The sequence below is a fragment of the Phoenix dactylifera genome, chromosome 3 (genome assembly GCF_009389715.1).
Source record: "Phoenix dactylifera cultivar Barhee BC4 chromosome 3, palm_55x_up_171113_PBpolish2nd_filt_p, whole genome shotgun sequence".
In the NCBI taxonomy this organism is placed as follows: Eukaryota; Viridiplantae; Streptophyta; class Magnoliopsida; order Arecales; family Arecaceae; genus Phoenix; species Phoenix dactylifera.
Window position 1 is genome coordinate 17,998,104 of NC_052394.1, and position 13,218 is coordinate 18,011,321.

Below are 13,218 nucleotides of genomic sequence, written 5' to 3' on the forward strand. Positions count from 1 at the left end.
GGATGAAGCATCCCTGAGAAAAATCCCTGGATTCTTATAGCCCTCGGTGGGAAGAGAGGAAGCGTGGTGGTGGTGATCGTGGCTGTCAGGCGGTTGTAACCGCCTCAGCTGATGATCACCGCCTCTGGAACTCCAGATGGGCCGGCCACGTTGAGCTTGGCCCATTAGCCCACTGTTTGTAGGCTGGTTCTCACAGTAGCATTCAACAGGCCGAGCCCAGCCCATGTAGGGAATAACCTGAAATCCTACTCCACCAAGCCATCAGGCTCTGTTGGCTGTGTGCAGTAAGGGCATATTTGGTTTGGGGAGAGGGGAATGAAAATAGAAATAGAAATAGGAATGAGTGGATTCCGTTCTGGCTGTTTGAATAGAAGAGTCCCATTCTCATTTCTGATTTTAGAGAGAAATAGGAATACCACAATCCCTTAAAACTTAATCTCCACTCTCTCTCCTAGTATCTAAATTGCATTTTAATTATGGTCACGACCCGAACACGTAGATGGATATGGTCATTCCGATTCTCATACCAATTCATTTGGATTCCGATTTCAATCGCGAACTAAATTAGAAGAAGAGAAATATGTGGGGGACTCCCAAATGGCATAGCCTACACTTACAGGACAGGGTATTGTAAGGCCTAGGGCCAAGTAAGCCCTGGGGAGTATGAAAAGCCACCAAGTCCTTCACGTTTTTCTCGATCTTTATATCAAAAGTTTGACTATTAGGAAGAGAAGTTCATTTTTTCTTTCCATTGACTTATTCTCGTCAATAGCCATATGAGGAATATTTCATGGTTATGTTAAGCGAGCATCCAAGTGATCCTCAAAAGTATCAATTGGTAAAAATTCTTACATAGCTAATCAAATGATTGAAATATCAAGCAACCTGTCTATGGCATATGCTTGCTCTAGGTTTAAGCTTTTAAATGACAAGTTGACTACAAAATTTAAATTTATACTTTTTTCAGCAAATAAATATTTTGACTATGAATATTTTATATTGAGAACTGATTAGACAAAGACATTAAGGTCATATCATGCACAAAATATAAACTATCTCGACAAGTTTAGAATGATCTAGTTAACTAGTAGTTACTGTTAAAGCTAGAGAAAAATAAAGATGGTGTGCAACGATGTGATCACCATGTAAGTTCTAGATATGCCACGGTACAATCTTGGAGAATTTGTTTGTACCCGAGATACCCAGATTTTCAAATAAATAAATAAAATCAGTACAAAATATTTCTATTTTCTAGCTGATGGTGGAGATAGAGGTGGTACGGAGTTCATGATCAAAGGGCCAAATTCTAGATTCATTGCTACTGACAGCAATCAAGTTTATGATATTTTTGTCCTCAAAGCGAAGCTGAGATGGGCATGAGAAGGAATCAAGTATCCGGGTCTTATATTGCAGATATACAATATTCTCTTGGAGGGCGATTCTTCAACTGTGATAGGATGGATTTCAAGACAGACATAGGGCACTTATTACAGCTAGATATTTGGAGAACCATTAGGAGCTACGCCTCATTTCAGGCTATTTATGTATACCATGAGGCGAACAAAGTTGTAGATTGGCTGATCTTCTTTATGGCGGAGCATTTGGATGGCACTTTTTGGATGGACTATATGACAATCTCATTCAGTTTTGTGATATTTTTATTTTCTAATAAATGGTTATGAAGCACCCATTTCAATTAAAAAAATTTTGAAAGAGAATGCAGAACACATGCCCCTTTCTTTGGAGTGATTATTGGTTGGATCAGGTCCACTGCTCAGTTAGTAAACCAGTTCAATCGACGAGCAACACGCATAAGGATGGACAAATCGAAAAAAGCACAATACACACTAGCATGGATCCTCATATACTCATCTTGTTTAAGCCCTATCATTCTCACTAGGTTAAGGGTCTAAATCTATTCAAATCCAATCATAAATACTACTAATTTAATCTAGACTCATATTACAGTTGTCCTTTAGTCCATATGGGTCATAGGCCAACATTGCTCTAATATCATTTGTTACAACCGAGGACCTCTATGTAAAATCTTCCTAGCAAATAACTAATATAGGACCAAACATACATCCGCATGGATATAATTGTGTGTGTTGCTTTGCAATAAGACTAGTCTACTAACTTAGTGATGGATCTAGTCCAACTAAATTTTATACCTTTCTCTTGCCTCTCTTATTTCTCTTCACATGATTCTGCGCCCCTCCGTATCCCTTTCTCTTGGTGCACACCCTATCAATCTCCTCCCCCTCTATCTCTCCTTGCTACTGTTGGATTTATTAATGATTAAATGATTTATTTTGTCACCATCCTTTGGTGGTGCGGTTGGTTTGTGTGTGGGGTTGTTCTCACAAGGATGTTAGATTGAGTCCTTCTTCCCGTGGTTTTTGCGTCACCCTTCTTCCTGCGTTTTTCCTCAATCGCACGAACGTAAAGGCTTTTACGTTCCTTGCAAGTGCTTTTACGTTCATGCAAGCACGAGGCCTTGGAGTCGCGCCTGAGGGGCGCGCAAGGCCTAGGAGTCGCGCTCGTGGGGCGCGTTCTTGAGGGACATGAACTCGCGTTCATGCGAAGGATCGCACCCACAAGGGGCACGACCGTGGTTTCGCACCTCACGCGAAGAGTCGCGCCCCACAGGCACCCCTCGTGATACGTCTCGTAGAGGTCTATAAATAGACGACCTCTATAGATTAGAAATATATCATATTAGAAGCAGAGGATTCCTAATCTCTCTTCTTTCTCTACTCTCTCTACCGGTTAAAATATTTCTTCCAATTTTTTTTTTAAACGGGCTTGTTGCATATTGATTCTGGGTTCAAAGACTTCTTTGATCCGTGCAAATCATCGAGACAGAAGGAACGAGAGACTGTTGTATCTCAGAAGTAAAACGCCATCCAAGCCTAGTGCACTGTAAGGTGGCGAAATCTACTTCCAGAAAAGTGACCAACATACCACGCCTCAACATCTCGGGTTCCATTTTTCTACTTTTACTTTTAATTTTTTTTTGTTTTAGCCTATTACTGCTTATTATTTATTGAAGTAGAATAGTTTAATTTTATTTCTGCTTCAAATTTATTTGCAACAGCTACTTGAGTCAAGCCCTAGCCCGATATTAAAGCCATACCCCAGCCCATCCTAACCATACCTCACGGTGCCTACTTCCCTCTCATCACTCACTCACTCTCTCTCTCTCTCTCTGTCTCTCCCGATTGCATTTCTCCCTTCTATCCTTCTTTCTCTTGTGCACGCTGCCTCTCTATCAAAGCTCACTCCCTCTTGAGCATAGAAGCAGGAATCCGGCACTTTACACGACTTGGCAAGCTCTATTTGCATTTCAAGATGACAGTATCCAATTTCAAGTGGAAAATCATGAATAAGGTAATTCCTACTGTAATATCTTTTTATTGTGATTAATACAACGAATTTTGGTGTACATCTTGGCAATTGAGTGTTAGGCGACTTGATCTATTGCAATAGACAGCCTATAACAAAGTTATTGTCTTCTAGAAAATAAAACTATAATAATATATTTCTTGAATGATTGTCCGGATACACTAAATTATTTCGGGAATTTCTAATGATGTAATCTCAACAAAGATTTAATTTTAGCAATTAAATTATGTTTTAAATTTCTATAAATTGGTTATCGGATTATCATGCTCGGGTTTCAAATTTCTGATTATTAGATTTATCATATTATATTATATTTCTGTAACTGAATTTCTGCAAAATAGAAAATTCTGTGCGTTGGCTTTATAGGAATTAAACTTCTCATTATCAAATTCTCTATGCTATCTTCTCTCACCCAAATTCTAAATATAATAAATGCTATATTTTCTAAAAATTAATTTCTACAGAACTAATTAATGTTATACATTAATTTCTAATTATTGAATATTGTATTTCTGCTAACTAATTTCTGCAAAATTATATTCTGTGTATTAATCTCTGATTTTTACGTTCCATATTATGTTATTAAATTCTGCAAATTATATTCTAGTAACCCAAATTTCTACAAAATAACATTTGAAACAAAATTTCTATACAATCAGGAAAATGCCAAATCAGGGTTCAAGTGGGATACTTGTATTGGGTAGTAGCTATATTTTATTTGGGGCTCAACGTGAATCTTTATGGTCCTGAGGCAACTCTTAGGTTCTTAGAAATAAATTTAAGAAAAAAAGAATTGAGAACTTGAAGGATTTTGGATATTATTCCGGAGTATTTGATATCGCTTTTTATCTAATTTGCAAGGTAAGAACTTGTCGCTTTGAACCAGTATTTGTTTAATCACTTAATAGATGATGGATTTGGACCTTTTATTTTATTTGAGATTATGATTATTTGCTTTATATTATTGTGGGTTGTATCTCTTGGTAGCATGATTGTGTTATGTCTCTGATTTAAGGTCTGAGAGATTGGCTACTATGCTTGTAGGGCTTGCAATGTAGAGTCGATCATGGATCAGGCTAGACCTATTTACAAGTTGACATTTTCAGTATCCAAGCCAGGCCCATAAGCAGTCTCTTTGCCATACGAGCATGCCGTGGTTATGATGTCTCAGGTCCGAGGCCCATGGGTCAAGAGCATCTCACCGAACACTAGTCCGAACTCATATGTGTCATCTCATTACCAAACGCCATCTGTATATAATAAAATATATATTTTGCTTGTAAAATGGTCAAACAAAATACTATAACCTATAGACAAAATAACCATCAAAGGAAGCATCTTTTGATATATATATTTTTTTTCAAAAAATACAGCACCAATGCCAATATCTAAATTGGAACCCCGGATTCCCTATGCGAGTGTTGACGAGTATTTAATCTCTCTCTCTCTCTGCGTGTCTATGGATTTACTGTAACAATCTAGGATCTCACCCAAAATGGCTAGTCGGAAGTTATTATTTGGATTCCTCGATCCTGTATAAGTACCCAAGATCTACCCAGCAGATAACCGATGTGGGACTAAACATACGCCCGCACGGGTCCTCACATACTCCCCCCGTTCAAGCCCTGACGTCCTCGTCAGGCTAAGGGTTCAAATCCATTCAAATTCAATCACAAACACCATGATCGGTCCGTGGTCAACCCCAATGGATCCGTGCTGCAGTGTCCCCTAGTTCACATAAGTTATGGGCCGGGTCCGCTCTGATACCATTTGTAACAACCTAGTATCTTACCCAAAATGGCTAGTCGGAAGTTATTATTTGGGTTCCTTAATCCTGTATAAGTACCCAAGATCTACCCAGCAAATAACCGATGTGGGACTAAACATACGCCCGCACGGATCCTCACATTCTCCCCCCCTAAAAAAAGGAATTGATGTATGTATGTAAATTGGTTAAATGAGTAGGGACTTTGGGTTTATCTCGTTAGTATTGATTACCCCATCACAGGCTGGAAATGTGATATTATCGATTGCCCCATCACAGGCTAGAAATGTGATACGTTCCACTACCAGAAAACACGCGTATAGTGACGGGAAATTAGTGACGGACCGTTATCAGTTACTATTTGTGACGGCTTAGTGACCGACAGAAATTTGGTCACCGTGGTGTAAACTTAGTGACCGTTTAGTGACAGACCGGTCACAGAATGCGCGGGTGGGATGGGCGCCAAACCTTAGTGACCATCATAGTGACGGGGTATCTGTCAGCAATATGATAACCAAAATTGCAACCAGACAGTGACAAATGTAGCCGCCACAAATATAGTAACCCTAGTATTTATAAATTTTTAAAAGATTATTTTTGGCAGTAACAGATTATTGACAAAAATTTCTGTCACCAAATTTAATTTTTAATTCCAAAAATATTAAAAATATTATTTTTGAGTAAACCTAAATTAAAAGAAAAGATAAAAGGAGGAATATCCAAAATGAAACTAAGTGTGCCCGCCGTTCCGCCCAAATTTCTTCGATAATCCAAATTCCAATCGCTCTCTATAAAACTCAAATTTCTTCTTCTCATTTTAAAATCTCATGGTGTCGGCCATGACCCATTTGCACCCCTATTGCAAGTTTCCTGCTTTATAGAATTTTTTTACCATGCTTTATAGTTCAAAAATATTTTTGCCTTGCAAGTCCCGTCCAATCAGCCTTATAAATAAAAAATAATTTGATATGAAATTTGGCTTGCAAACCAATTTAGCCCAAATCAGCCTTAGATATACAATTTGGCTTGCAAACCAACTTAACAAAAACCCTAACCTTTTCCTTCCCTTCCCTTCCCCTCCCTCGCTGAGAGCAGCCGCCGAACCCCCCCCCCCCCCCCCGCCCCCACTCCCTCGCCCCCCCGGTTCGGGACCCCAGCCTGGCGCATTACCGCCCCTGTAAACCTTCATCGGCGGGGAGAAATCACCACCATCCGCTGCAAAGCCGGTCGTCTCGACGCCCTTCGCATCCCCTCGTTCCGAACCCGCAGCCCGCTCAGACTCCCGCGGTAAGAACCTAACCCCCCCCTCCTCCCTCCTCTTCTATGGCCATCTGGCGATTAGGTTTAGGGTTTTCTCTGATCCAGTTATCCAAGTTCTTCAGGCCGCCGTTGCCCTCTTCTTCTCATTCTTCGATCCGATCCAAACCAACCGGGCGTTTGATCCCTTGATTTCTCGAGTTCTTCCCCACTCCCTCGCCCCCCCGGTTCGGGACCCCAACCTGGCGCATTACCGCCCCTGTAAACCTTCATCGGCGGGGAGAAATCACCACCATCCGCTGCAAAGCCGGTCGTCTCGACGCCCTTCGCATCCCCTCGTTCCGAACCCGCAGCCCGCTCAGACTCCCGCGGTAAGAACCTAACCCCCCCCCCCCTCTCCTCCCTCCTCTTCTATGGCCATCTGGCGATTAGGTTTAGGGTTTTCTCTGATTTATCCAAGTTCTTCAGGCCGCCGTTGCCCTCTTCTTCTCATTCTTCGATCCCACTGCCATTTGTATGTTGATTAAACATATGATTCCCGAGAGGAGGGATTTTTCATCCCTTCTCTTTTTTGGTTTTGGTATGTATGTATGTAGGTGTTCTTCTGGTTAGTAAATGCATCTATTTGTTACTCTGCTGATAGAATTAGAATTTTCAAAATTTTAATTGCTACTTTGATTTATGTTCTCCTTGTTGTCCATTTGCAGTCCAACTTGCTTGAGTGGAGAGACTTGTCTAAAATAAGCTCTGTTTAAAAAAATCTTAAACCCATATGCCAGCTCTGTTGTAATTTCATATGAAAATAAGCTCATGTATTTTAGATCTTTGATGGTTTCTTTTGCCAGCTCTGTTGTAAATTTAAAATAAGCTCTGTTGAAAAATAAGCTGTTGAAATTTTGAGGGTTGATGGGTTGGGATTATGTAAAGTTCATGGATTTTAATTTTTTCGTCATGTTATTCATTTTTACAATCATTGTTCATCTGCAAGGAATAATGGAAAGTGGTGGAAAGTGGTGTTGCTTCATGGTTGTGAGTTATTTCCAGTGTGCAATCAAGAAGCTGGTCAAAAAGCTTGCTAAGAAGTACCATGCTTTCCTAGCATCAGAGGCGATCATGTATATTCACATTTGTTCTATGTGAAGCAGATAGTATTCCATATGTAAATTTGGATGATTTGACTTGTATTCCTTGTCTTTGTAAAGATTAAATGCTTTTTGAATATTGCTGGTATTAGATGAATGAACAGATAACTTGTAAAGGTTAATTCCTTATGTTCAGCTTTTTGTAAAGATTGAATGCCTTCTTAATGTCAATGATGCTGGGACAAGATTGAATGACTTATTTTTGTCATGCTTATGATAACTTCTCATCTTCATAAATATCATACCAGTTTTTGTTTCTTTTACATTTTTTACGATCTTGCCTTTCGTGTTTTTAATGGTTCGGTTTTTCTTATGTTGTTTTCTTTTTTTATCATCTCTCTAATATTTTCTAGGCTTTCTTATGTTGTTTTATTTTTTTGATTTTTAGAGGAACTATGTCAGTTGATCGTAATTGGATGTACCACCGACTTAGTGAAAATGGTTATATAAGAGCTGAGTTCTGTGATGGAGTTAAAGGGTTCCTTGAGTTTGCATTTACTCAGTTAGAGTATTGTAGTGGTGATAAGATTAGATGCCCTTGTATAAGATGTGACAACCAGAAATTTCTTAACCGTGATACGGTCAATGTTCATCTGTTGAGAAAGGGGTTTACACCGGGATATTCAACATGGTTTGCACATGGGGAGTTACTTGGTGCAGTTGCTCCTGTAAGTACAAGTGCAGTAGAAGCATCCACATCAATGGATGTTGGTTGTGAACATGGTCAGCAATATAGAACCATGGTGATGGAAGCTATGGGTCCAGAAGAGGAACTTCATTTGAGAAGTGCATTTGAAGTTAATCATGAGGAAGAACCAAACAAGGATGCTGCAGATTTTTATTCTTTGTTGAAAGATGCAGAAGTACCTTTGTGGGAAGGGTGTAAAAAACACTCTAAGTTATCTGCTATTAGTCAATTATTAAATTGCAAGTCTGAATTTAATATGAGTATATCTTGCTATGATCGAATCATGAAAATAGTGAAGAATATGTTGCCGGAAAGTGAGAAGCTGCCCTCTGATTTCTATCAATCAAAGAAGATGCTTCGGAAGTTGGGGTTGGAGTATACAAGTATTGATGTTTGTGAGAATAATTGTATGCTATTCTATAAGAAAACAGAGAATTTGATTGAGTGTACTATTTGTGGTCATCCTCGTTATAAACTCAGAAGAAATGATGGTGGTGGTAGAAGAAAAGATGTTCCTTATAGAAGGTTGCGATATCTTCCAATAACACCAAGACTTCAGAGGCTTTTTATGTCAAGCAGAACGGCTGAACTCATGTCATGGCATGTGAAGGGAGGTGATTCAGATGAGATGGTGCATCCTGCTTGTGGGGAGGCTTGGAAGCACTTTGACCGCATTCATCCATCCTTTTCTACCGAGCCTCGTAATGTTAGACTTGGGTTATGTACGGATGGATTTAACCCCTTTAGCCAATCAGCTCGTCCTTATTCTTGTTGGCCAGTTTTCGTAACAGTTTACAATCTTCCACCATCAATATGTATGAAACGACCCTACATTTTTCTAAGTTTAGTCATTTCTGGACCTAAGAGCCCTGGCAAAAGTATTGATGTCTTGCTTAGGCCTTTGATTGATGAACTTAAAATATTATGGGAAGTAGGGGTCACCACTTATGACATCTTTAGAAAAGAGAATTTTCAAATGAAGGCAGTTTTATTATGGACTATCAATGATTTTCCTGCATATGGCATGCTTTCAGGATGGAGTACGCATGGAAAGTTGGCCTGCCCGTATTGTATGGAGAACTCAAAAACATTTACACTACAACATGGTGGGAAGACTTCTTTTTTTGACTGCCATCGTCAATTCTTGCCCATGGACCATGCATACAGATACCAAGTTGATAGTTTCTTCAATGGTAGAATAGAGACAGACCCCCCACCTCGTCGACTGTCTGGTGAGGAGTTGAAAAATAGGATCTCTGCTTTGCCTAATATAACTTTTGGTTTGAAAGCTCCTAAGCACACCATTCCTGGATTCGGTAAAGATCATAATTGGGTGAAAAGGAGCATATTTTGGGAGTTGCCCTATTGGCATACACTACTTATTCGACATAATTTAGATGTCATGCATATTGTTCGGAATGTGTTTCTCAATATATTTTACACTTGTATGGATGTAAAAGGGAAGACTAAAGATAATGTGAAAGCAAGGCAAGATTTGGAGTTGTATTGCAAGCGTCCTAAGTTGAGGATTCAATTTGTTAATGGAAAGCTAGTTAAGCCTCCAGCTTCCTATGTATTGTCCAAAGACCAAGCAATGGAGGTCTGCGAGTGGGTGAAAGGGTTAAGACTGCCTGATGGATATGCTTCAAACATATCGAAGTGTGTTAACCTGGATGATTATAAGTTTTACGGGTTAAAAAGTCACGATTGTCATGTTTTCATGCTGAGATTGCTTCCAATTGCATTCCGTGAAGTATTGCCAGCACCAGTGTGGGATGCATTGACAGAATTAAGCTGTTACTTTAGAGATTTATGCAGCACAACTTTGCGTGTCCAAGATATGGAGGTTCTTGAGAAAAATATTGTGGTAACTCTCTGCAAACTTGAGAAGATATTCCCTCCTGCATTTTTTGACTCAATGGAGCACTTACCTGTTCATCTAGCTTATGAAGCTAAGGTTGGGGGGCCCGTGCAGTACAGATGGATGTACCCCTTTGAAAGGTAACAATTTCTGTAAATCCATAATATAGTTTCTTTGTATCCATTAAATTTGAGAAATTAACATATTAATCTTATTTATAGGCTTATGCATGATATAAAGCAGAAGGTAAAGAATCGAGCATCGATTGAAGGTTCTATTGTCGAGGCTTACATCATAGAAGAAATATCAACTTTCTGTTCGCATTATTTTGAGCCTTCTATACAAACGAGGTTAAATCAAGTTCCCCGTAATGAAGATGAAGGGGAGTTTGATCTCGTGGATCGTCTATCCATTTTTACTCATCAAGGTCGACCTTTTGGAAAACCTTCTGCAAGGCATTTGACTACTCAGGAGTTTAATGCTGCTGAGTTATATGTTCTTCTTAATTGTGTGGAGGTTCAACCTTTTGGAAAGTAAGTTACACAAGTACTTAATTATAATCATGCTTAAAAATGCATATGGAGTACAATATATGTGATTATAGCTTTTGTCTTGTAGGTATTTTGATGATTATATCCGGCAATCTTGTCCAAATATAAGCCAAATTGATTTGGAAAGACGACGCGAAATGGAGTTTCCGGCTTGGTTTAGATCATATGTGAGCTGTAAATTCATAAATATAATAATAAATTAGACTTTCACTTGATTTATTCTTACGATATTATTTTTATCATGCTAGGTTAATGACAGTAAAAATCATGTTGATGGGCGCTTAAAGGACCTATCATATGGCCCTGGGAATAAAGTTAAATGTTATAAAGGCTACTTTGTGAATGGGTACAGATTTCACACCAAAGAATATGGAAAGGATAAAAGAACCTTCAACAGTGGTGTGTGCATTAAGGGAAGCAGTTACAATGACTTTGAGAGTGACTATTATGGGATGTTGGTTGACATTATCGAGTTAGACTATTTTGGGATTGGTAATAAAGTAGTGTTATTCAAATGTGACTGGTATGACAGAGATAAGGGTATGAAAGTGCATCCTCAACATGGCCTCGTTGAGATCAATTACAAACTAAGACTTCCAACCAATGATCCGTTTGTATTAGCTCAACAAGCACATCAGGTGTTCTATACTGGTTACCCAGGTAAGAAGAAGAATCGAAGATTGTGGTGGGCAGTAATTAAGACAAAAGCTAGAGGTAGGTTCCTTCCTAGTGGGACAGAAGAAAATTTTTCTGATTTTTATCAAGAAGAAAACTACAGGATTCCAACCCCAATCTCGATGACAGATGAGCTTGATGACCCAGACATTTTGGTTGGTGTTAATAGAGATGCAGAAGATATTGATGCAGCAGAAATTGAGTTGACAACTAACCAAATGGAAGAGGATCTTGAGGATGAAGAAGAAGATTTTGAAGATGAACAAACTGAGGAAGAGGAGCATGAGGCTGAGGAAGATTAAAATACAACATGCATATTTATGAATGCTAATATAACTAATTTTAGACTTATAAATTATAGTTGTGCAGACATGAGAAAGAGCAAAGAGAAAGCAACAGGTCCACTGATTGTTCTTTACTTTGATTGAATTTGTTGACATTTACATTGTGAAATAACTATAACTTTTTATTGTTGTGCAGTTATGGCCAAGAAAAAAGGGAAAGCAATAGGTAATGGGAAAGCAGCTTTAATACTGGCTGCTACTCAAGTTCCTCCTCAACCTCCTAGGTTGCCTGAGCGTGTCGAGGAATGTCATGATGATGATGATTACATTCCTGATGGGGACATGATTGAAGAGTTGGATGCAAATGAAGAAATAAATGATGAAGAAATGAATGGTGCAGTGCAAAATCATGAGGATACAATGAATGAGGATCAGATGAATGATGAACTTGGAATTGATCCAAGACAGAGCAATGGCCCAGAACCAACCCTTAAAGCCCCTGTTGATGCAAATGGAAAAGTGATTGTTAGGTGCAAAAGAGGAATGTATGAAAATATCACTTTCTTATATCACTAATTTGAATTTATGTGTTTGTTGCATTTAAAGTATTTAATTTATTTTCTAATGAATATTTTTTAAATTGCAGGTTTCTTGATTATGAGGTCAGTCACAAAGCTGTTGCTATCATGCGCCAATTTTTTAATGGTCCGTGGTTGTCATGGAGGGAGGTCCCTACACATGCTAAAGTTGGAATGTGGAACAAATTTGAGGTGATGTAATTAATTTATATTTCTTATCATTAACTTTTGCCCTTCACAAATAGTAAGTCTGATTACTTGCGATCTATATATTGTTAGGAGATACACACAATTCTTCCAGGACAATTGCATCATGTGCATGAAGTTTGGAACAAGCATTGTCAGCGACGATTGACAACCTCATTAGGGAAGGTCAGAAGCCAAAAGCTTCTGAAAGCAAAAGGAGATTTAAACAAAGCCCGTGATAAACCCCCTAATTGGATCTCTAGAGAAAATTGGAATAAGCTAATTGATATTTGGATCTCTCCAAAATGGAAGAAGAAATCAGAAGCCAACAAAAATAATAGAAACACCATGAAGAACGGTAGCATCTCTAAACACTGTGGAGGATCAATCACATTTGTGAATCATGACGAACGATTGGTACATATCTTTATTCAATTAGATTTCTATAATAATTTTTATATTATTGTTCAGTCATCTTAAATTAGCCCATTATATGTTAATGAATTTTTTCTTTTCTCTTTTGTAGAAATTAAAGTTAGGCAGGGAGCCAACAATAGTTGAATCTTTTAATCGGACGCATAAGACAAAGCAAGGCATGGGAGGATATGTAGATAAGAGAAGTGAAGCTGTCATGGTAAGTATAATTTTTTTATGATTCATAAATATTATTGAGCTTGCTCATGTTTATCTCTTGTTTGATCCACCATAATGTTTTTCTCTTCTTTTAAATCAACTGGCAGGCAAAGTATTCAGCTGAATACTCCAAAAAATATGGTGATGCCTCCACCTCAGATGCTCCTCCACGTGATTATGACTTGTGGTTTGA

General features: G+C 38.6%; 2 protein-coding genes across 2 annotated transcripts; both read left to right on the plus strand.

Moving 5' to 3' along the window:
* Positions 1 to 7,325: 7,325 nt before the first annotated feature.
* On the plus strand, positions 7,326 to 11,011 carry LOC120110290. Its single transcript, XM_039124857.1, has 2 exons — positions 7,326 to 10,258; positions 10,340 to 11,011. The coding sequence occupies exons 1-2, from the start codon at positions 7,965 to 7,967 to the stop codon at positions 10,653 to 10,655; spliced, it is 2,610 nt and encodes an 869-aa protein (XP_038980785.1). The 5' UTR covers positions 7,326 to 7,964; the 3' UTR covers positions 10,656 to 11,011.
* Positions 11,012 to 11,715: 704 nt separating this feature from the next.
* On the plus strand, positions 11,716 to 12,965 carry LOC120110120. The gene is made up of 4 exons (XM_039124057.1): positions 11,716 to 11,743; positions 11,825 to 12,173; positions 12,275 to 12,398; positions 12,486 to 12,965. Exons 1-4 carry the CDS (start codon positions 11,716 to 11,718, stop codon positions 12,870 to 12,872), a joined length of 888 nt encoding a protein of 295 aa, XP_038979985.1. The 3' UTR covers positions 12,873 to 12,965.
* The last annotated feature ends 253 nt before the right edge of the window (positions 12,966 to 13,218 follow it).